Source organism: Pleurodeles waltl, chromosome 4_1 (assembly GCF_031143425.1).
Source record: "Pleurodeles waltl isolate 20211129_DDA chromosome 4_1, aPleWal1.hap1.20221129, whole genome shotgun sequence".
Taxonomy (NCBI): domain Eukaryota; kingdom Metazoa; phylum Chordata; class Amphibia; order Caudata; family Salamandridae; genus Pleurodeles; species Pleurodeles waltl.
This window is the reverse complement of record NC_090442.1, coordinates 674,739,943-674,767,002: the sequence shown is the minus strand read 5'-3', so window position 1 is coordinate 674,767,002 and position 27,060 is coordinate 674,739,943. Positions and strand designations below refer to the sequence as shown.

Genomic DNA, 27,060 nt, shown 5'->3' with positions numbered 1-27,060 from the left:
CTGTCTTGCAGTCTGCCGTATAGCATAACGTAGAAACAGGTAGCACAGTTATTCATAAATTAATAAGATATATACCATTCTACGCTCAAACCATACTGCAACGAACACGCCTAGAGTTAAGCATCCGCAGGAATGACAATGCTTAAGCATTTTTTAAATTATATAATTTTTGTACTGTATTCGGCACGTTCCATTTTCACAACCTTATCGAACTGATACATAATATTTGAGAGCGCTGGTGGATGTTACATATTACCTATGTAGCTATTTTGTTTGAGTACTCAATTGCACAAATTCTCAAATAATTTATTCACAGGCTGAGTCAATACAAAAATCAAGAAAAAACATAACCAGTATTGTCGTCACGCTCTAGCAAACTATTTTGTTTTAATCAAACTTCACAAAGTAAATTATATTTCAAAGTAAGCGTTAAGATAAAACGTTTCCCTTATAAATTACAGATGGAAATTGCTGTGAAAAAAGCTTTGTAAACAACCTTGCAGCCATAGGAAAGCTACGTGGAAAAGTCAGCACACACTTTCATTATATTTTGTCTCCTAATACGTTTTGGAGATACAGAGTACTGATCAGTCCTTATAACCCAGTTCAAAGAAACTGTGAAATTATAGCGCATTCACTTGTTTTACATATTTAGATCCTACTACTTTCAATAATGTGTTAATTTCTATATCGTGCAAAAATATATAGTGTATGTGTATTAATTCTACAGGTACAAAAATAATATCAATTTACAATAGAAGGTAACTCATCTAATTAGAAACTTTCTAAGTACTTAGCGACTGACTTCAACATCTTGGAAATGTGCTTCAAAATGGATATCTTTATTTCAGCCCAGCCTGTAACAGAAACAGAAATGCATTCAGTTATGAGGCAAATAATGTCTATTCACATTACATTCAAACAGACTTTTAGATCTAGGAGTAACATCAGTTATGTTTAGTAGCTACCGAAAATGAGAAGAAATCCCAACCCAGTTACCTGGGGTTAAGTAGGATCCGACCATATCAAATGTGATCCACTATTTTAATCTTCACAAAGCTAAGTTATTCCTCCATCTCCAGTTATGTCATACCAATTTTCCCTACTTCATGAGGCAAGAACACTGAAGATTTCAACACACTTGAAGTGGAGATCGTGGTGGAAGCGAGGTCACAAAGTCCCTGGTCATTACGCCCCTTGACTGATTTTCATCTAAGGAAGAGGTATGTGAGGGTGACATGGCCGAGCCAAATGAAGACGAATGGCAGGACTTCCTCATGCCCCTGCCCAAGGATGTTCTACATGTCAAATTCTGCCTTGCTCAATTCTAGTAACTCCATGCGGTTTCCATTCTGTGTGAATACCGGGCACAAACAAATGTCTGTTTCTTGAGCTCCTCACCTAAAAGGCAAAGGGATGTCCTCGTAAAGAAGTAAGTTCTGGGACCCCTGGAGATACAACCTCTACCCAGACTAATAAACCTGGGGAACATTTCCTTTTGACTGTAATCTCTTACCAAATGTAGATTTGCTTGTTTCTTTGGAATGGTCATCCACTCCAAACAGATTAATTACACATATCGGACACAGGCCTTTTGAGGACTGTTGATTAGTGATTTTATCACCTTATATCTTCTTCTGGTCTGTACTATTTCAACTGCCAATACACTTAAAAAAAAATGAACAGTTATACACACATAAATAAAAGATACTCCTTCCCATTCTTTGTCCATACACTGTATCTCTTTTAATCTATTTTTAAAAGATCCACTGGATCATTCATTTTAATGTCACAGAAAGGGAAAATATAACATTATCTTTGCTTACTCCTACAGTCTGGAGCGCACTATGATCGGGGGATCCCAAAAGTGCAGACATGAATTACATAACATTCTGAACATGTATGCCAGAATATTTCAGGTATTCATGTGCCACAGGTGACATTCATCACCTAGAAGTTAAGGTGTCCTGCTCTACAAGTCTCTTACCAAAATGAATCCTGTTCATGTGCAGGTAGAGCCGGCAAAACTGCTCTCCTTCGATTCATGGCATTCCAACCCAAAATTGCATGAGAGCATATCTTTTTTAAGTAAGAGACACAGAGGGGTCCATCTTAAAATTAAGTGTAAGATGGACTCAATCTCTCATTATGTTTACGTGTGTGTTGGGATGGTAAGTCTTCTGCATGTCTCTGGAGAGCGTGCTCCCCTGCCTTATGGTGATCTACAGGCAAGTGTATTAAAAGTTACTGTATGGTTTCTGGATCCCTACCTCAGTGAACATGACAAATATGTATGTCCACTGAGGATCTCCCTGTTTACATGAACTGAGACCCAAGAGCTTAGCTGTGAGGTCGAGTGCAGCATTCATAGTGCATCCCGATTTCACAGAGAGTTACTACTGCCCTCTCTACCAACGCAGTGGTAGAAGCAATAAATCTATAGTCAGGGATACCTATATCCTTGTACCCTTGGTGGGGGGAGGGGTACTAGCCACCCTCCTGATCAAGTATGTGCAGTCTTATTTGCCTGTTGTCATGTTGCCTTTGTCTACCTGGAATGTGTGTCTGAGAGCCACTATGTTCCCTAGGGGAGAGTGGTGAGGTGAGGCATTGTGTTCAATGTGAGCTCAGCTGTTCTGCTTGACATTCCAGCTCCCTGTCCCCCTCCCTGTTCCTTGGAGAAGCTTGGTGGGCTGGGGTAGACACTTGCTCTTATCTGTGCTTAGCTGTCCTAACTCTGCTAGGAGGGATGATGGTCTGTGCCTCTTGGTCTGGAGTTAATTGAAATTCCTCTTATGAGAATAGCCCAGGCTGATACCCTGAGCCTGTCCTGAAGCCCAGTAACTCATCCTATATATGTCTTAGACACGCAGTGAGCATGACAGAGATAGGTCTCATGAATGGAGGGGCACCCAGGATACAAAAGCACCAGACTCTCTGATTAGATCAGCCTATCAATCAGAGGTGATAAAAGTCTGGCATGAGTGGTCAGTGGTTGTTCAAGACTGGTCTTTGGTTCTAAAAAACATCTACAGAAGACAGCTATGGGCCTGCAGTGTAAAGGCAAGGAAGCTTGCTCATCGCGTCTGAACTTGAGAGTTTTCTCTGTGATGGACGGTTTCTCTGTGATGGACGGATTCTGCTCAGAAGGAATTTGCCAATTGTGAAAAAGCAAAAGGATCAATAATCAGTCTGAATGCAGAAGCAGAGGATCAGCTGTTTGCGAGGCATCAGCTTGGAAGACAAGGAAATTGCAAACAGCTGCTCAAGATAAGGAAGCATGCAGCACATCAACAGAGACAGAGGGAGACGGGGAAGCTTGATTCCACCAATTCTTTGCCCAGACCCCTTCCCTGTGCTGTTGTAGCCTGTGATACTTCCAGTTACAATCTGTAGCTGGGGAAGAGTGTCCTGTGGTACCTTTCTCTTTTTGAACATGGGGGTACCAGGGTGTACTGGCACTCTGGCCACCTAATACCCTCCTACAGCTAGCCAGTGGCTACTGGTCAAGTCGGACTCCGTAAACTGTGCCAAGACATCAGGCACCTGTGATCAGATCCCTGACACCACCAAAGTGGTGTCCTTGCTAAGGATGGGAGGCTACTTCTGTTCTTTGGGTGGTGGGTTCTGGGGCTGATCTGGAACCTTTGACTTCACATCATATGCTGAAACTACACCATTGCTATACAAGGAATGGCATCATGGCTCTAGCAAATGAGGGCAACTCTGTGCTACATGGTCTGTAATATGCTATGATAATTGTGTGTCTACATGATAACTGTATTTGTATAGTGTTTAGTGTCTAGGCACTATAATACTGTTTGGGGTCAGAACTCTGGCCCAGAGGGTAGTAGAGATGTCTGGTCTTAACTGTTTATCCTAGTTTTATGTGTAGTGTATTTCTCTCATGTGTATTAAAGACTTTTCTTTTTCAAAAGTAAAGCACTGACTGGACATTGATCTTATTAGCTGGTAGTACAGTGTACCCTGCATTCTGAACGTCTAAACTCACCTCACCTCCTTGAGTAAGCCTTGCACTGCTCTGCCTCGCTAATCTGAGAAAGTCAAGTGCTGGAGAGGAGTACTTGGTTATCCAGTTTTGGGTCCCCTAGTGCTGAGGTCCCAGGACACCAGTGGGGGACACTCCAGTGAATGGAGCGGGGTAGCCCCCAAGTTCCCTGGTGCCCAGGAAACTGGATCTAGTGGTGTAATAGAGGATTTGTTCCCCGAACATTAGTGGCATTTTCCCATCTAACAGCAGCAGATGAATAAGCATGTGTAGGAGCAGTGTGACACACTGGCGTAAAGAAATCTGAGGGGACCCACCTGCAAAGTACCTTGAGGGGACCCCCTCTCCCTTGCACCCAGTCAGGGACCCTGCCGTCCACGCATAGGGTACTGTGCTTAGGGCCCCCCGCACCACAGGGGCCTGTATTACACCATTGGTGTGACAGCAGGATTGTTCATAGCTCTAAAGCTGACTGAATGTTTGCTGTTTACAGAGGTAGCGCTGTATGATTTGGCAAAAACCTACAGGTCTCTTATCTGCATCTACATTGTTGTGAAAGCAAAAGTCCTGCACACTCCCTGAACATCATCTACGAGCCAGGTGACGGGCATTATCAGAAACAGCTCTACCTATGAGGTTACACACAGGACAAGCTTCACAATAGGAGATTTAGCTGGGGCCATACAGGAAAAAGCACAGCTTGCCATCTTGTCTTGGGGACTCCCCTTGCGTTTGCAGGTTTTGCATTGAACCGACCCCCAAGACCTCTATAATCTAATTTTCCATGGCAAACCGGGTGAAGGGTAGGAAGTAAAGGGAATTATTCTGTTTGGACCTGTACAGGTAGCATTTGGGCCTCTGGGTGCAGCCACTGTGCTCAAACACCACCATTCCAGCCTGCACCCGAGTTAGATTCCTCAGCAATTCGAGGCACTGCATACTTGCACCACAGTGCACACACACTTTTCAGAATCCTACTGCTATATCTGAGTAAGGTTTGCTCCTATATATGCATACTTCTCATTCCCACTGTCTTCTGTTTGCTACCAGTCAGACTATGCTAATTTAAATGATTAGGTACATAATAAAATTAGGTTTGTAGATTGTTTGTTTTTCAGTCTCGCTGGTTATAGACCTAACAAGAGGTTTAAAGTTAGCACTACTGCTGTTCTTTCAATTTTTTACTTTGACCTCAGAATATTTCAGTTACACAGACCATCCAAGGCTACTCAGCCATTTTTTACATCGTAATTGTGCGTGTTCCCAGTAAATACTAAAATCATAAAATAAATAGAGTGGGACTATGTTTTTTAATGGGGTATTATTACAGATGAACAGAACAGCAAGGGAAGGTCTTCACAAGCAGCAGAACAGAGTACATAGCAAAGTGATCAGTAGTATCACAGGTAGCTTAACATACATTAGAGCACACTGGCGATGGTGCATGGAGTTGCAGTAAACAGGAATCAGCAGGAGACATCACTAAACGTATGAGAGGAAACAGCCCCCCGGTGCGTGGAGCACGGTGCTGGCTGATGCAGACTTGACAACACTTGATAGCAATTTTCACCTCTCATTCAGGGACTGGAATCATCCTCATCAGCTTTGGCTTCCATATTAGAAGACAGAGAAGTGATCAGGGGACCAGAAATCCTTGTGGAATGGGCGCACTGGCACCATCTCCCAATATGCCTCAAGCCATTTCTGACACTATGCTTAGTCATGTAGCCAGCACTTAAGGTTGAGAGCGGGGAGTAGGCACCAATGAATGGCAACTTTGGACTTAGCCAGGAGAAATAGCATTCCAGTAAAAGGTGGCAAACTCTGGGTGGAATTTCTTTCACATATCCCAAAAGGGCTACTAGTGATGATCTTGGAGGATATTCGTCAGTGATCAAGGCAAAAGTATTAAATATATCAGACCAGTACTGGGCAGCTGCAGGACAGTCCCATGCGAGGGACTTTGTCAGCTGCGCACGATAACACCACCTGGCCTCGGAGAATCCCATTTTATATAACTGATCAGGTGTAAATACATTCTGTGTATGAATTTAGTGTGCAGGAGGCAGAGCCTATAGCTCGGCGAGAGCCTAATGGATTGGGCACAGCCATAGCACCTTTGTTGTGGAAGGGGTCTAGGTCTGTGTGTATACCCTGTATCCAGAATATACTCAGGAATTGTCCTTCCGGATAGAGGTCACCAAATGCGTGGCGCTTCAGTCATTCTAATTGACAGCAGACACCTTGTCAGTCACAGTGGGGAGCATAGGGTGTCCAGGGAGTGGTATTTATAGCAAATACTGCCAATCAAGTCAAGCACAGCCTCTCCCATGCCCACATCATGCAAGTCACCGCATCCACTATGCTGGTAAGCAAAAAGCGGGACTCATCAGGCAAGGGGCTACACTATCAGACTCAACAGTTTGTGTGTCTGGAATTAGGAAGTGTACAGCCAATAGTGTGCAAACTGCACCTGCACACAATGATAATATAGGTCCATATCAGGGGCACAGAGATCGCCATGTTCGAAGGGATGGGTCCGTCTTTCTCGTGTGACTCTCAGCTGCCTGCCAGCCCAGGCCAGAGCTATGAGGTTAGTTTGGAGTCATAGAAGGAATTGTGCCATGAGAGGAATGGGAATATTGATGAATAAGCAGAGGAATTTGGGGAGTACAATCATTTTATCAATGGCAATCATTCTCGACATGGACAATGGCAGTCTGGACCAGACCAGGGTTTGGTCCTGTAGCCAGGCCATCATCTTGCTGTAGTTCACCCTCCAGAGTTCCTCTACATATCCAATAATCTATACTCCAAGATAGTGAACATTGCAATGGGAGGTCAGAGTCAAATCTGGCTGTTGCTAGAGTGAGCGGGAAGATCACAGATTTAGAACAGTTAATAAGAATACCAGCACGGGCACTGAAGCTGATGATCTCATGAATCATGGGGAGATGTTGGTCGCAGGGTCACAGATATAGAGCGTAACATCATCTGTAAACATTGAGACAAGTATTCTTCCAGAAAGGAAAAGCCTCTATGTGAGTGGTGCCTCAGCAACTGGGCTGCCAGGGATTCCATCACAACAGCAAATAAGATGTGCGGTAGAGGGCATCTCTGAATAGTACTCCTGGAAATGTGAAAGGGGCAGTTAATCTCACCAATAATATGTAACCTAGCACTGAGGATCATGCATAGAAGGTTAATCCAGCCAAGAAAATGTGCACTGGATCCAATATGTGTCAGCAACTGGAATGAATAAGGCCACTCTAAATAATTAAAAGTCTTAGTGGCGTCAAGTAGGATAGCAGCAGAACTAAGCTGGAGATTTATAGAATGAATGAGAGTGAACATCGTGTGCGAATTGAGAGCTGTGCAACACCTGGGAATAAATCTGGATGGTCATGTAGAACAATATCCAGTAGGAGTGGCAGTGTGCGTGTCGCAATCAATTTTGCAAGGACTTTCTAATGATTATTAGGAGAGGGGGGCATAGGGAACACAGCAGTCTGGTGGTTTACTGGGTTTTAGTATGGTGGCAATAACTGGTCTGCACAAGGAAGGTAACAGCTCACCAATTCCAAGATCCTCTTCTTAGACTGCCAGTCGGAAGGGGCAGGAATTGGAGTATATTTATTATAGAAGGACGTGGTCAGGCCATTGAGGCCAAGCTATTTATTTCCGGGCATACTCTGAATAACCTGAATAATATCCTCGGCAGTGAAGGATACATCAAGATATTTTCAATGAGTGTAATCGAACCAGAAGAGTTGGACTGAGTCAAAGAACTTGCTTAGGCGCAGGGGATCATGCAGCACCCTAGTGAGGTACAGGTCTCTGTAGAAACTATTCATAGCATGTATACTGCAGCTGGGATCAGTGTGGATTCCTTGGCTGGCAGAGCCATGTTAGAGAGCGGCCATTTTGCTTCATGGCTCTCTGGTGCCCCCAGCAGTGTGGAACTATTTAACACCTCTCTCCCACATGATGCTAAGATGAGGCATACCCCACCTGATTACTGCATCTTCTCCAATGATGTTCTACTTTCTTCCATGGCTAGTTACTTTACATCTCCCGAATCCAATTACTAATATAATGCACCTGGAGATCCATACTTCATGCATAGTTTGCAGGTAATATTTTGGCACATAATGCAATGTAATGCAACACAGCGTATTTTTCTGTTTATTAATTCTTACTGACATTTACAGACAGAAATAGCTAAACACAGTCAAATGGAATACAATCACAATGCTAACAACAGTGAAAGAAAAAACTAAATGTTAAGTTTTTTTCAAAAAATTAGTCTCAGAATGTTCCAGAGCCAGGATAGCTAAGTGGGGAGGACCAACGAGTGAGGATGGGGAACAGGGGAAGGTATAATAAAACATAACTGTGAAATATGATAGATGCAGTCATTAAATATTAATCGCATTGGGTAAGGCCCCCTAACATTAGGTATCCAGGTTCAGGCAGTCTCCGAGCCAGAGGAGGTAAATGAACCCCTTCAGAGACATGGAGCTTACCCTGTAGATTATCCTCTAATAAGAGGTTATTTTAGTGATTTCAATTGATCATTTCTCGATAATCAGAGCTGCTAACAAAACATCCAGTATCTCGGAATATAGGTCTTGGCCACAAACTTGCTTGCCATTATTACCAGTGACTTGTGGGAATCCCTATATAAAACATATTCTGTAGCAGTGCATCTTCTCAGCAATTGTGCCCACAGATGCCACTATAATGGCTCAACTTTTTCCTCAAGAATAGAACATTCCAGGTACTAGATCAGTCCTGCTACCCGACAGTCTACAACTGAGCTGCGAGGAGCCTCAGGGCTCTGCCCTGAACGCCATCCTTTTTAACTTATATAGGCACCCCCTGGCTGAAATTTTACGTTCCTGTGTGTTATTGGTCTTCTATGCTACAACACCCAGTTAGATATGTCAATCTCCCCAGATTCCAGCTCAAATCACCTCCGATTGCCCCCTTGTCTTCACGAAGTAGCCAGCTGGATGACAAACTGTTAGCTAAAGCTAAATAAAGACAAGACAGGACAGAGGTCATATTGCTAGGCATCAGCATCAGAAACCAGGCTCCGACCTTCTAGAAAGATTGGCTTGGGAGTCTTCTGAGCCCAAAAAGCCTGATATAAAGCATGGGATGTGGCTGGATAACAATCTCACCATGGACCATCAAGCAAAAAAAAGCTTGCAGCGAGCTGGTTCGGCGTTCTTAAAATGCTGAGAAAGGTCCTTCACCTCCTCCCCTTCCCTATCCAGAAGGCTGATTGTCCAGGCCCTTGTAATCTCACACCTCGACTATGGCTTGTATTTCGTTTCTCCCAGTTATGTGTTAAAGAGGTTACAGGCCAAAATGCTGCTACTCACCTTTTCATGAACATCCTGAGGCACCAGTCTGCCAAACTTTGGAACTCCCTACCTTTAGAGTTATGCCAAATGGACCATGAAGTCCCTTTTCATAAGGCTCTAAAAACATGTCTGTTTAAGATCTAGTTCCTCCCTTCCCAAGAATGTTTAGGAACTAGTCCCATCCTTCCCATGGTTGTGTGACTAGTGCAGTGTTGCTTCTAGCGCTAGGAGGCCTCAAGGTAGCCATGAGTTTTACAAGAACAATAGAAAATAATTCAACCATTCAACCGTACAACTGACTAATACCCTTCAGTACACAGGATGACCACAGGACATGAAGAATGCGTGTGAAGAATGTGTGTGCTTTTACCTCCAAAGGTGTGCATCATTTGCAAGGTAGCTCACTTCAAACATGGAGGTCTCCATTTCCACAGAGGGGGGTGATTAAGTTCAGTAATTAACTTCGCTTTTACATCTCACAAGTGGCTGTCACAATCCCATATAAAGCAGTCCACTTGAAAGATGAAAACTAGTATTCTCCAATTATTTTTTTTAAAAGAGTAATCATTTGTTTGGGGGGTGTTTTCCATCTGCTTAAAAAATGGTTCAATAAAGGTGCCATAAATGATGAACACCATGCCATATAAAGGAGTGAATTGTACAAGATAAGGGTCATTCGGCATATGCACCAGTAGATATTTTAAGCAGTGGACTAGATAATGTACCTCCAGTGTTAAAAAGAGGCTATCCCCTGTTCAAATTGTAAATTCTGAAAGGATCTGAAGTTGACTTAACATAAAACATCCTGTACAGAGTTGATCCCTTAAGAAGACCACTCCATATACAAAATGGGCTTCTTGTCTATTGGTACCTTTGTATTGCTCCACAATGGTGCTTCTGAATGGCTACATCTACGAACCTTTATTTGTCTGTTGGTGTAGTGTCATGCAGTGAACATGGAATGCAGATTCAGTTTCACACAATGTTAGAATATAAGTCTCATCCCATAGAGCCAATTAAGGTGGTCATGTTCCACCATTAAAGCTTCTTCTATTGTCGGCAACAAAGGGCTTTTACAGGCTTTGGGAAACATGCAATTTGAGAGTTGATGTGACTTCAAATGGATAGCCATTTAATGGAGTTGAGGTGGTGGTGGCCACATAAACTTTAGAGGAGGGCACTCTGTCTTTTCCTGCCCAAACAAATGTTTTTATCTTTGCTTCAAGTCCGCTCTGCAGAAATTTCAGAATAACAAGTGGAGGCATTCCAGATACCAATTGAATCTTGGTACCGTAGCCATCTTGATTATTGGAAGTTTGCCCCATACAGAGAGTTGTAGTTAGGGCCATAGTGTGAATTTGATGGATGATTTAACAATGATCTCCCATATGCTGTTTTGTACCATGTTTTACAAACCATGGTTTATGATTAGCCCCAAAGACTAAAGATTCTTGAAAAATCATGGGAAAGAGAAATGGCCTAGAGAAGAGACAATAGTGAAATACGTTCCAGTAGTATCTGTTGACAAACTACTCGGGCCAGCTCCAAGTGCGGTAACCCTTCAAAATCATCAATGTATTGTAGACAATACTCTCCCCGACTCAAGGACACTCTCGTCAGTGCAAAGCTTGCCGAGTGGCTGTCCTGAGCTAGGTTCAGGTAGAAGGCTGTATGAAGTGAAGTTGATTTCTAATGATAAGATCATGGTGAAAAATAAATAGAGGAAATAACCGGAGATTGCTTGCAGAGATGCCATCGTTTCAGCATATTAAATCATCCAGTCTAATATCAATGAAATTTCTTCCAAGCTGCAGCCCTTGTAGTCTGGAGCAAACCCTCACTTCGGGGAGAACGGCAGAAATTCCTCAATAATTCTAGATTCTAGATGCAAATCAGCAGTTTGAATCCTGGGGCATAGTTCTCACTAATCCTTTAAAGCAGTGATATCCCTTCCCTCTACTGGTCCCGTCCCCATGATCAGGCCAAAAACGATTCCTACTAACCCCTTGAACACTTTTCTTTGCAGATTCCTCAAGGGCCATTATCCTCAGAATGATTGACTAGGTCCCAAGTAAGGAGGGAACCCACATTGCAGCCAAATATCGATCTAGTTCCTCCTCCTGTATACTCTGTTCTACAGCAAGCTTGTGGTTCGGTAACTACGGGTTTTCACCGGCATGCTCGCGGAAGGAATGACTCCACTGAGGAATGGCGATGGATAGTATTCACTTTTAATGCTCCAAGGAAAAAGTGACCCCTTAAAGATGATGTGGCAACCAAGGTTCAGGCAATCATCATTAATATCATCTCGTTGAATATTGCAGGAGCAAAATACATCATTCATGATGGTTTTACCTTAGCAACACATGGCAGATATGATTTGGTCATGTTGCAAGAAACGTGGCTGACTCACCCGTTCCACTTAACGGGCTATGTTCTTCATCACATTAATGTCAAGAAACCACATAAATTTGGTAGACTCTGTGGTGGCTTGGTGATTTATGTTTCAACCACCTTACAATCAACTTCAGAACAATTACAAATATCTTCTGATGAGCTGCAGGTTAAGTTTAATTTTGGGAATGTTCCTCGGGCAACGCCTGTTGTGCTATTTAATGTTTATGCCAATCCTCGTAAACAAACTACTCCTCGAGATATCTGAAGTTAGATTTACCCATCCAAGCTGGGAAACTGTGCTGACAGGTGACTTTAATGCCAACTTAATTTGTACTCCAGATATTAACTAGCAGCTGGCAGCAAAAAAATGCCCCATGGTGAGTCATCCCCGGAAGCATCCCTTGAAGCAACCGGATCGTATTGGTCAGGAATTTGTTGCTGCACTAGAACACCTGGGCATGAGAGTCCTTAATCAGAAGACCAACCCAACAATGATATTTCACTTAAGTTTACTCACTACACCTCGACCTCCGGATCAACAATTGATTATACCATTGTGACCCTCCGGCTTTTATTCCCGACGAGGAAGTGTAAAATTTAATCTAAGCTGCAAAGTGACCATTCCTACCAGCATACAGAGTTGGCATTGAATGTAACTGGGTACGGTCCTGGGTCAGCGGTTCCAGGTAGACTTTTATCTATTAATCTGAAGTGATTAATATTGGCACATCGCTCCTTGCCGAGGCTGGTGGATAAAGTAAAACTGGCACTACACCTCACAATACCCTTATGTATGACAGCAGTAGATGTCTAGACTATCTTTTTGACAAGATTGATATAATTTGGCTCCACACCTTTTTTAGCCAGTGTCGGATCTGATGTCTTGGCCATCCACAACTCTATTAGCCAAAACTTGAATGCTAAGACTAGAACTGAGGAGAGAGCTTAAAAAAATCCGGAAATAAAATGTGCAACCCTCTAGATGCAAGACCATAAAAATCTTGAGAAAGAACTATAAGCAACAGGTATGGCAAGAACAGAAAGAGAGGCATAAGAAATTCTGAGCAAGACTACTCTTTAACTCCAAACAATCAAATGCCAGGGCATTCTGGGCAACTGTTAATGGAATGGCTTGGGAGGCAAGAGTTATTTTGGCTAGTCTACCTAACTGAAATCTTCACAAGGCACAAGGGTTATATGGTTCAAGGTCTTTGCCGTGCCGATAGTGAAGACGTGATAAACATCCTTCTGCAATTTCAATCGAGCAATATGCAAGATGATTTTCTTGCTCCCCTCTATACAATGGCTGTGGTAACTCAGTAATCAGAAAGGTGCGTAGAGATGGAACACCCGGGCCCAATGGTATTCCGCAGGTACTTTTTGAGTCAGACCCAGAATATTGGTCTGAGACACTCACAGCCTTATATTATGATGCTGAGCTGAGCCCTGCCATCCAGGCAGCTGGAGAGAATCTACTATCAACACAATCTTCACTAGTGGGGATCGATCAAAGCCAGCGAACTATAGACTTATAGCTCTAATTAATTTAGAGGCCAAATATTATGCTATCTTAACACATAATGATCTGGTAGCATGGTTGAATTTGGTCAATTTGGTCCCCTTTAACCAGACTGGGTTTCGGAAGGGCTACGGTACCATGATAAATATACCGTGCTTAACATCGATAGCCGACAAATTGAAATGCTCCAGGAAAAAAATTGCACTTGTGTTTTATAGATTTCAAAAGTGCTTGTGATCGGGTGGACAGATCCCTCCTATGAAGAAAGCTAAGAACCTGGGGCCTGCACAAAAAAATCCTTCAAGCCATTTAATCACTAAATGAAAAGACATTAAGCTAGCGAATGGCACGAGGCTCTTGAGGAAAATTCCAACTAATATTGGCCTCAAACATGGGTGTGTTCTCGCTCGTCATCTGTTTAACTTGTTTATGACAGACTTGTCACCTAACCTAGACAAGATCAACTCTCACCCGCCAAAGTTGTCCCTGCCATCTATATCACATCCCCCATTTGCCAACGATATTGTCCTTTTCAACCATACAAGAGTGGGTTTACAGACGTCAGTCAGTGCCATAGGTGAATTTGCTCAGGTGAATAAATTGGAAATCAATACTGTTAAATTAAAAACGATGTCCATGTGGAACACCTTGGCTCTGCACTTAATCTCAAGTTAGCTGATGCAACCTTGGAAGAAGTCACCCATTATAAATACCTGGGTCTATATTTTAATAATAAGTTGAACTTTTCGGCACATAAGCAACATATAATACGGGAATGCAAGGCACTGACAATCGCGTTTTGTGCCATTGCAAAGAAGCTGGATGGCCCCTCATTTGGTCCTTTGCTGGCTGTCATGACTGCAAAATTGATACCATCTGTGGCTTAAGGGAGTGCAGCACTAAATGGAAAGGATACCTTAACTCTAAATCAACAACAAAGTAAGATCTACATAACATGTTTTTGGCTTCCCTCGGAGTGCGTCATCTGCTCAAGTCAGACTAGAATTTGGTCTTGTGCAGCAACAGTTGGCAAGAAAGTATTTTGCCATCAAGTCATGATATACAATTCGATCCAACCATCTAGGTTCACTAGTAAGCGCATATGGCACTCTGTGGTTAATGACCCTAACTCAGTATACAGTCAATACTGAATGTGTTCCTTACAGGAAACACAAACGCTAGCGCTATGGAATTCCAACCAGACGTATCCCCTCTTCCGAGGTGTGATAAATAGACTAGCAAAATTACACTCTCTACTGGATGATAAACATACATTTTTGGCACAGTCACATGCTTGGATAGTCATGCACAATTATAACTCTCTTGAACAAGCACAGTATCTGAGTACAGCGTATCCAGTATACCTAAAATGACAGATGCTAGCCAAACGATTAGGGTCCTTGCCGTCACTGGCTGATCAAGCCACATGGAGGCACTGCGGTGCGATATCCTGTAGACTGTGCGGTGCTGGGAAGGAGGACATTATCCACCTGGTTTGCATTTGCCCAACATTAAAGAATCTCTGCATCCAGTTGTTGAAATGGCCCTTCATTGATCGAGGAGTACAATCCTGCCGTCCGGCTCTTATGAAAGCGCTCGACTCTGCTGATCCACAGATAAATTGTTGAACTTTTTGGCGGTGCATGCTAGGCTTCTTAAAGTTAATTGAGTTCTTTCTAGCATGTCCAACTGTTCTTTAACATGTATAAATATGTGTTTTGTTGACTGTGACATTGATCCGTTGGGATTGTTGCAGCTAAGCATGCTCTGTGTCTCATTAGAGACGTAAAAGGGCCAACTAACTGACTGATTGTTTCTTGTAGGGTCTCCTAGGACTTGCACAACCTCTGAGTCATCATTATAGGCTGCTGGAACACGAAGCTGCAGGTAGCAAACAGCACTTTTTGAATGGAGTAGGGAGGTAGGTTATGCATTTTTCAGCCTCATTCAGAATGTAGACTGCAGCTATCAAAAAATGCTTAGGCGACACGAACACCACAATTTTTCACATTTTAGATATTTTTAAGAGGCAGTACGTATTTTATTAAACATTGAATATGCACAGATGAGGCACGTTAGGAGTCTCTCTTGTCCTCGCTGGGTTCTGCTAAATGTGTATGATTCCACGCCGCCGAGAGTACTGGATGAGCACTCTATCTTGCAATAACCAGCAGTTACCGTGTTTAGACCTAGTTGACCAAGGAGTTAAGAGTAGAACTAAGAAGGGATTAACTGTTTTTAAGCAGAGAGAATAGTTTCTAAAGATTGCTTTGCAAGGTAAGTTATTCTTTAGAGGTTATAAACCTTGTATTAAATTATTGATTTTTAAATGGATGTTTGCATGATTATATTATCCGATTGTATTCTGAGGTTATACGTGTAATAGTTTTAATTAACTGCCCATGTAAATAAAAAAATAATAATGCAAAAATAATGAATTTTGTCAGGGTAAGCACCTCGGTCCATCACCAGTTCAATATGTGTCCCAAGAACCATTGCATTTATATCACCTGACACACAGAAACAATCATGATAATAATAAAAAGATTAGTAGGGAGAAAAGCCGCACACGGCCCCATAAGCTCTGACCTGAGACTCACACTATAGTGTCTTCCACTCCTATTAACCAAACAAAAAAGAATCACAACAAAGATACCTGTACAGACTTAGCCAGAAGAACACCTAGTAATGAAGGGGCCTTTCTCTGCATGACAACAGATAATTCAGGAATTCACAATAAAAACACCCAAAGCCAACATTCTCAGGTTTCACAATTAAGTTTTAAATTAGCATTCATGAGCATTTATTTATATTAACTGAAATACCTTTTAGTGTATCAGCACTGTAATGAAAGGAAATTATGGTTTCTACTTTATACATAAAGACCAGGATCTGTGGGTGATGTATGTCTCACAGGAAAACAGTTTATTGACTCCATCCATCGTTTAAGCAGCTTTATAAGTATTGTGGACTTTCATAACTTGGTGAATGACTCCAATAATACTACAGTAGCTTTTTCAGCGCCACAGGATTAGCGTCCCCCATATTAAATGGGCTCAATGTCATTGTTGACCAAGAGGAGTATGTTGTATATGTTGTTTTGTTCCCAAAGTTTCTGCAGAGGGGGCTGAAGGTGCACCATCGCATCTGAAGGGACTCAATGCTTTTTAACTGGAACCATCTACTAAGTTCAGTAGAGCAGGAATTTTACTTGGATGACCAGTTGGCAGCCCTCATTGAGGATGCTTCAAATTCAATGGCGGTTGGAGGTCTGCTGACACTGTTCCGATGATGTCACTAATGGACAGTAAAATTCTACTACCTCATGACTTCATGCAAGAAGCTTCTTTTTTTTGTTTAGACTTTTCATGTGGCAACGAGGATGGGATGTGCAAGGGAAAGGTGTACACGATTGCCCCTGGAGATGTCTGTTCATGTTTCAACAATAACAAGCTACATATCTGTGCCTGTAGAGTTTGCTCTTCTAAGAGCACGAGAGGCAAAGGCTAACACTCTTCCCTCACCTTTACTGTTCTGAGATAACACAGCACCGAGACATTTGAGACTAGCATCTGTACTTAAGGTAGTTTTTGCATGTATCAAAGTGCCTCAGCATAGGTATACTTCCTAGCTGTTTCTTAATTTCCTGTAAAGCAAGATGTACCAGAGGACTGAAATGGTGTTTGGCAATATATGCCAGCATAATGCTTAGCTATTTTATTCTAAAGGAGCCATAAAACTCACTTGATCAGTGGTGTGGCTGTGGATTTGGTTGGATATACCCCCATAAGGATAATGTTTAAAGGAAGAGAAACTTTGGGTAAGGTTTATGTGGCCAAGAGGGTACATATTGTACATAAAGCAATTAAATATTATAACTATTTACATGTTATATAGCCATCTGCCTCAGAAAACATGAACTTAAAAATGGATGAAGATACAATATATTAAAAAAAATGGAAAACGTCGTTACATCTTTAGCTGAAAGTCTAAAATTGCTTTATGTTCTACTTGAGAAAGACCCAAGGAGTGTTCATAGTTTATCATCGAAACAGAAGATTTGCTAGAACATTTTTGACTTCCTGTCCTCAGTTCTTCACACATCAGACCCTCTGACAAATCCATCATCGGCTCCTACACAAGCAACCGTCTCACTTGCTTGAGCCAACCTTGACAAACTCCACACATCACCTGATTTCATTACCACAACATTTTTTCACTCACACGATGCTGGTAGGCCTGAAACATTCCAACTGGCCTGTCTTTGTTATTCTTCCTTTCTTGTCCAACATCACATCCCTAACACGACATTCTTTCACTTCACCCTGTGATGATTAACATACTGCATTTTTGTTCCCTGATGCATCGCTATGTTTTCTAACAATAGCTCCCTGTAAGTCATATTTTTCCCTTCACCAAACCTTACCCAAGGTGAATCAAGCTTGGATCCAGCCTTTGACTTTTCAAACTCAGATACATCGATGTTCATGTCACAGTGGTTGGACTATTCCAGTGTTCCCATGCATTTTCCTAAAATAGCTTTCTTAGTGGTTTGCACCCGACTATTGACCGTGCACACATTTTTTAACCAATCTCCTCAGCCTCAAAGACAAATCATTAGATTGTGGAAAATACAAAGGAAAAATCCTTCAGAAACGCATGCATATTTGTAGATTTGAGTTGAACATCCTTATTTGTTATGATAGTCCTGGGCCCTTTCCTGGTGAGTTCCGCTACTTTAGTATTCACCAAAATCAATTTGTTCTAATGAACTTGGTCATTTAATGAACTAATATTATTAAATATTTGCAAGGCATTTAGCAAATCAAAAGGAGCTACAACACCCAAACATGACTTGTAACATGGTTCCTTCAGAATTTCATCTGAAGAGAAATGAACATTCCTCATATTCTTACTCTTGTCGCCGTAAGCAATCTCTTATTAAAGTCCTAAATCTCTGATCCACTACACACTACAGTACTGCTCTCTAGCCTTGGCCATTGTAAGAGCATGTTCAAAATATTAGGAATTAATTCAGTAATGTGCAGAATTAAAATGTAGGCCTTTGACAAAATAATGATATTTTAAACTTAATGAAATGCACTAGGCTGACACATTTACACGCATTAGGTTTGAAAGGCTGAACTACCATTTCCTGTGAAACTGACCTAGGATGAGAAACTGAATTGTTAAAAGTTTTACTAGGCTGACATGAAGTGAAATCAGTGACTTAATGTTAAAAATTTTAGTTTCGACCTTCCCATAGGCATATTTCATAGAATACAACAAATGTAGTTTAGTTTCACTCAGCTAAATGCTTCTAATCATACAAAGGCATTGTACATCACATGAAGAGATAGCCTGTGTTTTAGCAAAATGATGTAGAACCTTAAACATGAAATTGCAATTTCTTAGGGAAAGCAAATACTGAAAACCTTTTTGGATTAATACAAAGTATTTGATAAAAATAATTTATTTCAATGTTGCTGTCGATGGACTATTGTTTGTTGGTGAGAAGAAAACAAGGTGTTCCTGTTCCCATGAGAGCATCAAATGCTGATTGGCTGACGAATGGAAGAAGAAGAAAGATGTTGTAAAGTTCCAGATTGTGTGGTTGTAAGGAAATGCCTCCTTGGCATGGTTACCCCCTGACTTTTTGCCTTTGCTGATGCTAAGTTTTGATTTGAAAGTGTGCTGAGGCCTGCTAACCAGGCCCCAGCACCAGTGTTCTTTCCCTAACCTGTACTTTTGTTTCCACAATTGGCACACCCTGGCATCCAGGTAAGTCCCTTGTAACTGGTACCCCTGGTACCAAGGGCCCTGATGCCAGGGAAGGTCTCTAAGGGCTGCAGCATATCTTATGCCACCCTGGGGACCCCTCACTCAGCACAGACACCCTGCTTGCCAGCTTGTGTGTGCTAGTGGGGATAAAAAGACTAAGTCGACATGGCACTCCCCTCAGGGTGCCTATGCAGTATAGATAAGTCACCCCTCTAGCAGGCCTTACAGCCCTAAGGCAGGGTGCACTATACTATAGGTGAGGGCACCAGTGCATGAGCACTGTGCCCCTACAGTGTCTAAGCAAAACCTTAGACATTGTAAGTGCAGGGTAGCCATAAGAGTATATGGTCTGGGAGTCTGTCATGCACGAACTCCACAGCACCATAATGGCTATACTGAAAACTGGGAAGTTTGGTATCAAACTTCTCAGCAAAATAAATGCACACTGATTCCAGTGTACATTTTATTGTAGCATACACCCCAGAGGGCACCTTAGAGGTGCTCCCTGAAACCTTAACCAACTACCCGGGTAGGCTGACTGGTTCTAGCAGCCTGCCACACTCGAGACATGTTTCTGGCCACATGGGGAGAGTGCCTTTGTCACTCTGTGGCTAGTAACAAAGCCTGTACTGGGTGGAGGTGCTTCACACCTCCCCCTGCAGGAACTGTAACACCTGGCGGTGAGCCTCAAAGGCTCACCCCCTTTGGTACAGCACCACAGGGCACTCCAGCTAGTGGAGTTGCCCGCCCCCTCCGGCCACGGCCCCACTTTTGGCGGCAAGGCCGGAGGAGATAATGAGAATAACAAGGAGGAGTCACTGGCCAGTCAGGACAGCCCCTAAGGTGTCCTGAGCTGAGGTGACTAACTTTTAGAAATCCTCCATCTTGCAGATGGAGGATTCCCCCAATAGGGATAGGAATGTGACCCCCTCCCCTTGGGAGGAGGCACAAAGAGGGTGTACCCACCCTCAGGGCTAGTAGCCATTGGCTACTAACCCCCCAGACCTAAACACGCCCTTAAATGTAATATTTAAGGGCTCCCCAGAACCTAGGAACTCAGATTCCTGCAACCTAAGAAGAAGAGGACTGCTAAACTGAAAAACCCTGCAGAGAAGACGGAGACACCAACTGCTTTGGCCCCAGCTCTACCGGCCTGTCTCCCCACTTCCAAAGACACTGCTCCAGCGACGCTTTCCCCAGGGACCAGCGACCTCTGAATCCTCAGAGGACTGCCCTGCTCTAGAAGGACCAAGAAACTCCCGAGGACAGCGGCCCTGTTCACCCAAGACTGCAACTTTGTTTCCAAAGGAGAAACTTTAAAACAACTACATCTCCTGCCGGAAGCATGAGACTTGCTACACTGCACCCGACGCCCCCGGCTCGACTTGTGGAGAGACAACACTTCAGGGAGGACTCCCCGGCGACTGCGAGACCGTGAGTAGCCAGAGTTGCCCCCCCTGAGCCCCCACAGTGACGCCTGCAGAGGGAATCCCGAGGCTCCCCCTGACCACGACTGCCTGACTCCCAGATCCCGATGCCTGGTAAAGACTCTGCACCCGCAGCCCCCAGGACCTGAAAGATTGGAACTCCAGTGCAGGAGTGACCCCCAGGAGGCCCTCTCCCTTGCCCAGGTGGTGGCTACCCCGAGGAGCCCCCCCCCCTTGCCTGCCTGCATCGCTGAAGAGACCCCTTGGTCTCCCATTGATTTCCATTGAAAACCCGACGTGTGTTTGCACACTGCACCCGGCCGCCCCCGTGCTGCTGAGGGTGTACTTTCTGTGTGGACTTGTGTCCCCCCCGGTGCCCTACAAAACCCCCTTGGTCTGCCCTCCGAAGACGCAGGTACTTACCTGCTGGCAGACTGGAACCGGGGCACCCCCTTCTCCATTGAAGCCTATGCATTTTGGGCACCACTTTGACCTCTGCATCTGACCGGCCCTGAGCTGCTGGTGTGGTAACTTTGGGGTTGCTCTGAACCCCCAACGGTGGGCTACCTTGGACCCAAACTTGAACCCCATAGGTGGTTTACTTACCTGCAAAAACTAACAAACACTTACTCCCCCCAGGAACTGTGAAAATTGCACTGTGTCTAGTTTTAAAATAGCTATATGTGATTTATTTGAAAACTGTGTATGCTATTTTGATTATTCAAAGTTCCTAAAGTACCTACCTGCAATTCCTTTCATTTGAAGTATTACATGTAAAATTTGAACCTGTGGTTCTTAAAATAAACTAAGAAAATATATTTTTCTATACAAAAACCTATTGGCCTGGAATTGTCTCCGAGTGTGTGTTCCTTATTTATTGCTTGTGTGTGTACAACAAATGCTTAACACTACTCCTTTGATAAGCCTACTGCTCGACCATACTATCACAAAATAGAGCATTAGTATTATCTCTTTTTGCCACTATCTTACCTCTAAGGGGAACCCTTGGACTCTGTGCATACTATTCCTTACTTTGAAATAGTGCATACAGAGCCAACTTCCTACAGTGGTTTTATATTAGTTCATGTTCCTAGAGTAGGTTTCGCCATTGGTGAGATTGAATCTCTCTAGACTCATTTACTTTCCAGCCCGATGCTCTCAGACTCTGAGTTTCTTGAACTACTCTTAATGGAAAGTTCTGCTTTGATTTATAACTGATTTTGAATCTGAAACTTTATGCTTTAACCTCTCTATTTGGAACTCTTTATGGGTGCTGGCTGACACTTTCTCATTCTCCTAACCCATCCTTTAGCTTAGAATAGGGATTGTTTTCTTCATGGAACATGCTTAATGCACTTAAATTGGTATTGACTGATTATTATGATGTATTAACCAATGATCAAATTATGACATTCTATGCTGAGTTAAAAAAAAAGAATGAGATGCTAAACAATTATTAAATACAGCTTTTGAACTCACACCAACTTTCATCATTGGCTGAAAATAATAATTGAAATTGTGATGACTATTTAATTGATGTACAGCTCCTGGTTAGTCTCAGCTAATGTCCAAGGTCCATTGGCCTGGGCACAGCAGGGATGTCTCCCTGAATGATATGGTAAGTTATACTTTATAAACCAATATTTAATTGAGATCCCCATGCTCCGACGCCATCTTCAAATATTTCCCCAAAAGTCCATCATGTGCCAAATTGACAGTCTTTTCTCAGGCCAGAATGTGGATTAGAACTGTCCCCTCTCCATAACTCCCCATCAAATATGCATAATTATTCTCTAGCATTCAGTCACAGAGTAGTTCTCTTCTATGTCAATGAGTGAATAGTTTCCATAAACCACTATGTCTATGTTTTCTTAACTATTGTCCATTGCCATGAGCAAGACTGCTAACCCCTCTGCGGCTGTCATAAACTGTCAACACAATTTTTGTACTTGCATCAAAGTAACATCACATGGCAACTTTCATCATTTCCATTTTTATGCAATCAAAAACATTCCAATACTCACTACTTTATCAATTCTTGGCCCTTTTCCTAATCATTATTGTTAAAGGATGTACATACCAGCCAACTTCTGGATAAACTTTGGATGATATGGAGTAATAATCTCACTCGAACATAGTATGCAGGGAACTGTGCCTTCACAGTCGTTTCAACCAGGTCTATTGTGGTCAAATGAAATGGTGTGATTTAAATATGATACAGTGCATGCACAAATGTAATTAACATTTGTTTTATTTTAAGCGAGACCACATCCTTGCCATCTATTCAACACTTCATCATATTCTGCCTGGCTCTAGCCATACACCAATATGTCAACTTGAAACAACATGACCTGTTGGACAGTCTAAAGTTTTACTCCTGGCCCTGTGAATAAACATTGTAGAAAATGATAGGCAAAAGTTTTTCTAGTAAATAGAAAACTCACCAGTGTTGTCACAAATAAGGTCAGTGATTTAGATTATTTCTCCAACAACATCTTATGGGACTCAGAAAATAGGTCCATCTCAGAAAAAATCTTAACATCACTAATAATTGCCAAACCTTGAGATACATTTGACAGGGGTTTCCTATCAATCAATATGTTCTGGTTAAGATGTTAAGATCATTTTTGGAAACTTACAAATCATGTCTTCATCTTCATTAAAATGTGAGACCAACATAACTTGTTCAGATGAATTGGGATTAAGTGTTATCCCTTGGTCTTTCTAGTATTGCCATTCCAATAAATTGTTGCACTGTTTTGCCACATATCCTTTGCCTACAGTCTCCCTTCCCTTGAATACAATCTTCATCCTGGTAAAACTTGTCAGGTCAGTCCTGTTTTTGTCTAGAACACCTAGGCTTAAATCCAGCTTCAACAATCATATTTTATCATCACAAAACACTTTTTGCTACACTTTCTAACAAAATACCGTGTAAGGGGTTCAATATTCCACCAACATAATTACCACTTTTTCTCCTACTTCAATTTCACATTCAGGCATGGCAAGTTCCTGCTCCATTATAGATCCTCATGAAAACCTTAAAGTTGTTGTATTTTCCCTCACTTGGCACACCTGCACAAAGTGACATTTTTCCACATCTCCTGCAAAGAAAATTATTTGCAAAACATATGTCGTCAGAGGAATGGCCCACTCCTCTTTGTTTATATAGTCATACCTTCTCAGTTCCACTGACATTACTTGTCCTTTACTTTTTGTTTGCCAATACTTCTCCTCCACTGCATTTACAACCCTTGACACACCTCCTACCTGCCACATTAAGGGCCAGATGTAGCAAGCAGTTTTGCCCATTCTGTGTCTATGGGAAAATGTGTTCGTATTATGGACCTAAGTTCTCATTTCTATTGCCCACCCATATGACATTTCTTTGACTGGGAAATAGCTTCTAACAAAATAGGAATTTTTGCCAATAATCTTCCTCAAACATTATGTTTATTAGTGCAGTTCACTAATTGATTTGCTTTAGGCGATTCCATTATTTCTACAAAGTTACATGTTGTGACAAAGTTACTTAATTTAGCCACGTAATTACCCACTTTTTCAGTTTTCCCTTGTGGATGTGCAGACTTTGTCTTTTCACCACCACGCTAATGTATGGACCAAAATGCCATTCCTGGACCATCACTGGCATTTCATAAACATGCCTAGGTTCATCTTTAGCATTTCCTATTGGTAACTCTTAAGCGCTCTCAAAGTTTTTCCCTTTAATATCTAGGTTGTGAAATAATACCTCAAATTTCCTGGCAGGTGAACATTTTTTTCCTTTGATGTTAGAGATCTTTTCATCTGTTGTCATGACAACACCAAATCTGCCACCACTGTGAAGAACAAAGGTGGCTGTGACATGTTCGCTGCTGCCATGAATGTCAGTGAGCAATAGAGTAAAACAAGCAAAAGTAATTACCTATAGTAACAAGCCAACAAAACAATTTTAAATAATAAAGCAACACAAATACTGTGAACAAACACTCTCTTTTCTAATCAAAGATGTAGTTCTCAACAGTGGCCAATAAAGTATAGTTCCCCACACAAAGTTTCACACGCTCCATTTCCAGTATTATACTTAAGTAGTAGCAAACAGGATTTCCATGTGAATTATATACATTTTACTCCCTGTGTACTATTGTCTTACTCTGTACAAAAATGTCCTCTTTTGTTTTTCCTCAAATTTATAGCGAAAAGTGGTGTCCAACATTTCCAAAAAGAGATCCGTCACTACCATTAGTGTAGTCAACACACAGCCTGCTACCTTAACTGTGCGCACATTGTTACAAAATGGCAGCCGCTACCGCTACATGAACCTGGGTGTTGTTAGGTCACGCTGGATTTAGTCAGATGCAGCAACATTCTGTTACTGGAGTTTGCGTCAAGAACTGGGGCAGCAGATGAGACACAGCCCTTCAAGCATTTGCACTCGAGATAAGAACGGTGCTGTATCAGCCTTCCATTGCTCAGCTTGATGAACGTGCCAAATCACCAATGATACTTGTGTTATTTTCTGCTCTACTGTTTAATCACTGCACTTCAGCACTGACAATTTCCACAGTACCTTAAAAACACTTTGAAGGGTGCCACATGGTCAAATATTACGAATTCCTTCTCAGCGTCTGGTGGTATGAAATCAGAGAAGGTGGTGTGGGAATGCTTGACCTGCATAAATAATCCACTCATTGGCATGTTTTTACTATCTTCTTCTCAAGAAAATTAACATGTTCAACAGGAATAGAAATGTAGTGGTGAAAGGAACATGGTGGAACAAGATACGGATAGCATGCACCCTTCTACCAACAGGTCTCGTGAGATTCCAAAGTTCATAAAATACATTCCAAGAATGACATACAATGATTTAAGATCGCACATAACATTAAATGCCACTATGCCCAGTGAGAACAAAACAGCAACACATAATTTACGCATAAATGAGCGGATTAAGTTTAAGTCTCCTTGTCTGGTCATAAGCATTCACCGTTAACCAAATGGCACTGCTGATATCACCCCTTTGTGCAATCTGATGTCCTGTGATCAGTTTCTTTTTGCAGGCTCCCAAGGTTATAGGAACCCAGCCCTTAAGCAGTGTGTTTCCTGCCCTGTCTGCTTCCATGTGGAACCGTGCCTCCTATGTAAGGAAACTATTTGCTTAAGTTTAGGAAAGCCCTGAAATGTTGGCTTTACCTTCGCTAATTAGCCCATGAGCTAAGTTTGACACTTTTTCCAATCATAAGTTTACATTTATGGTACATAGATTGCCTTCGGATGAATGTTGATTGTAGAAAATAGGTAATAGATCCATGATCCCCTTACTGGGAACCAGGCACCCCATTGTGGTGCTTGACTCTCTCAGGGTAGCGATGAAGAGCAGTTCAAGGCCTTCTCAGGGGAGTTGGTGTTGGCTCGTAATGAGCACTCACTGACACTTTATAACACTCAATAAATGATCTTCCACACAGTACGTTTTCTTTAGAAAAGGAAATGTACATTTATTACACACACAAAACCAAATACTATGCAATAATGTACAACTATGTACATTGGTTGATGGAAAATACCATCTAGGACAGTGCATAATCGCTGTTGACCCCCATAAAAGGGGTCACACAAATATGTCAAGTGAGTCTATTGACTTTGTCTGGGTTCAAGAGCAACAAACCACATGTTAAAAAACATAATTTTGAACTTAGGTGCAATTATCAAAAATAATAATGCTACGTGAATGTACTATCCTAACATATATACTATGAGCAGTAACAATTGTCATCATTATGGGAAACCAATAAAGCATTTTTCTAATGAGTAAAGGGGGGGTTTGTGTATTTTTATAATACATTTTTAACTATCAAATTGCAATCATAAAAGCAGCCTCTAGAGGCCATCACATTGTAATGACACTACATTGCAACCATACATGTGGCTCCTAGACGGCACTTCAAGCCATGTATTTCCTTTAACCACCTTCAGACCTTTCGGGTCATAATGACTTTAACCATACACAAAGCCCTTCGAGGACGCAATACTCACAGCTGTAGAGCAAAAGCTCTCGCCTTAGTAAAAATATGGTGATAATCCTGGGGAGGTTAGTGTTTTTGTCCCATCTAACTTAGGATGGGGACTTCTCAAGTCATTTTGGGGGAAGGCTAAGCACTTCCTAAGGTGGTTGGTGGTTGGTGGTGACCCCGCCATCCTGAGGCCACCATAAGAAAAGAAACATCTAATTTAGGCAAAAACAGTGTACAATGCTCTGGCCCTGCAGGGCATTATGGTAGCGCTCCTTCTGAAGCTGTGAATATTTTATTATCGTCTCTCCCACTGAGCAGGGAGAGCCGCAATCGTGGTTTTCTTTGCTTTTTCCTCCTCGTTTTAGGGGCACCCGGTCTCACTAAGGCACCCTGCACTTGGTTCATGTTGGGGGTGGCCTGGGGAGCACACCGCTGGCTGTCCCTTCCGGCTCCCTGCTTGGGGAGGGGACCCCACGCACACACCCATGCACACCCCCTCCCTAGGGGCTGCAGTTATCAGATACCTCTTGTACTGACCTCC

The 27,060-nt window shown here is 42.3% G+C and overlaps 1 protein-coding gene across 1 annotated transcript in view; it reads right to left on the bottom strand.

The window, feature by feature from the left end:
• Positions 1 to 292: 292 nt before the first annotated feature.
• The window catches only part of USP6NL (USP6 N-terminal like), a 751,219-nt gene continuing 724,451 nt past the window's right edge, over positions 293 to 27,060 (bottom strand). Inside the window, exon 15 of the mRNA XM_069229194.1 lies at positions 293 to 857. Within this exon, the coding sequence (XP_069085295.1) occupies positions 775 to 857 (83 nt within the window). The 3' untranslated portion in view covers positions 293 to 774. The remainder of the gene's footprint in view (positions 858 to 27,060) is intronic.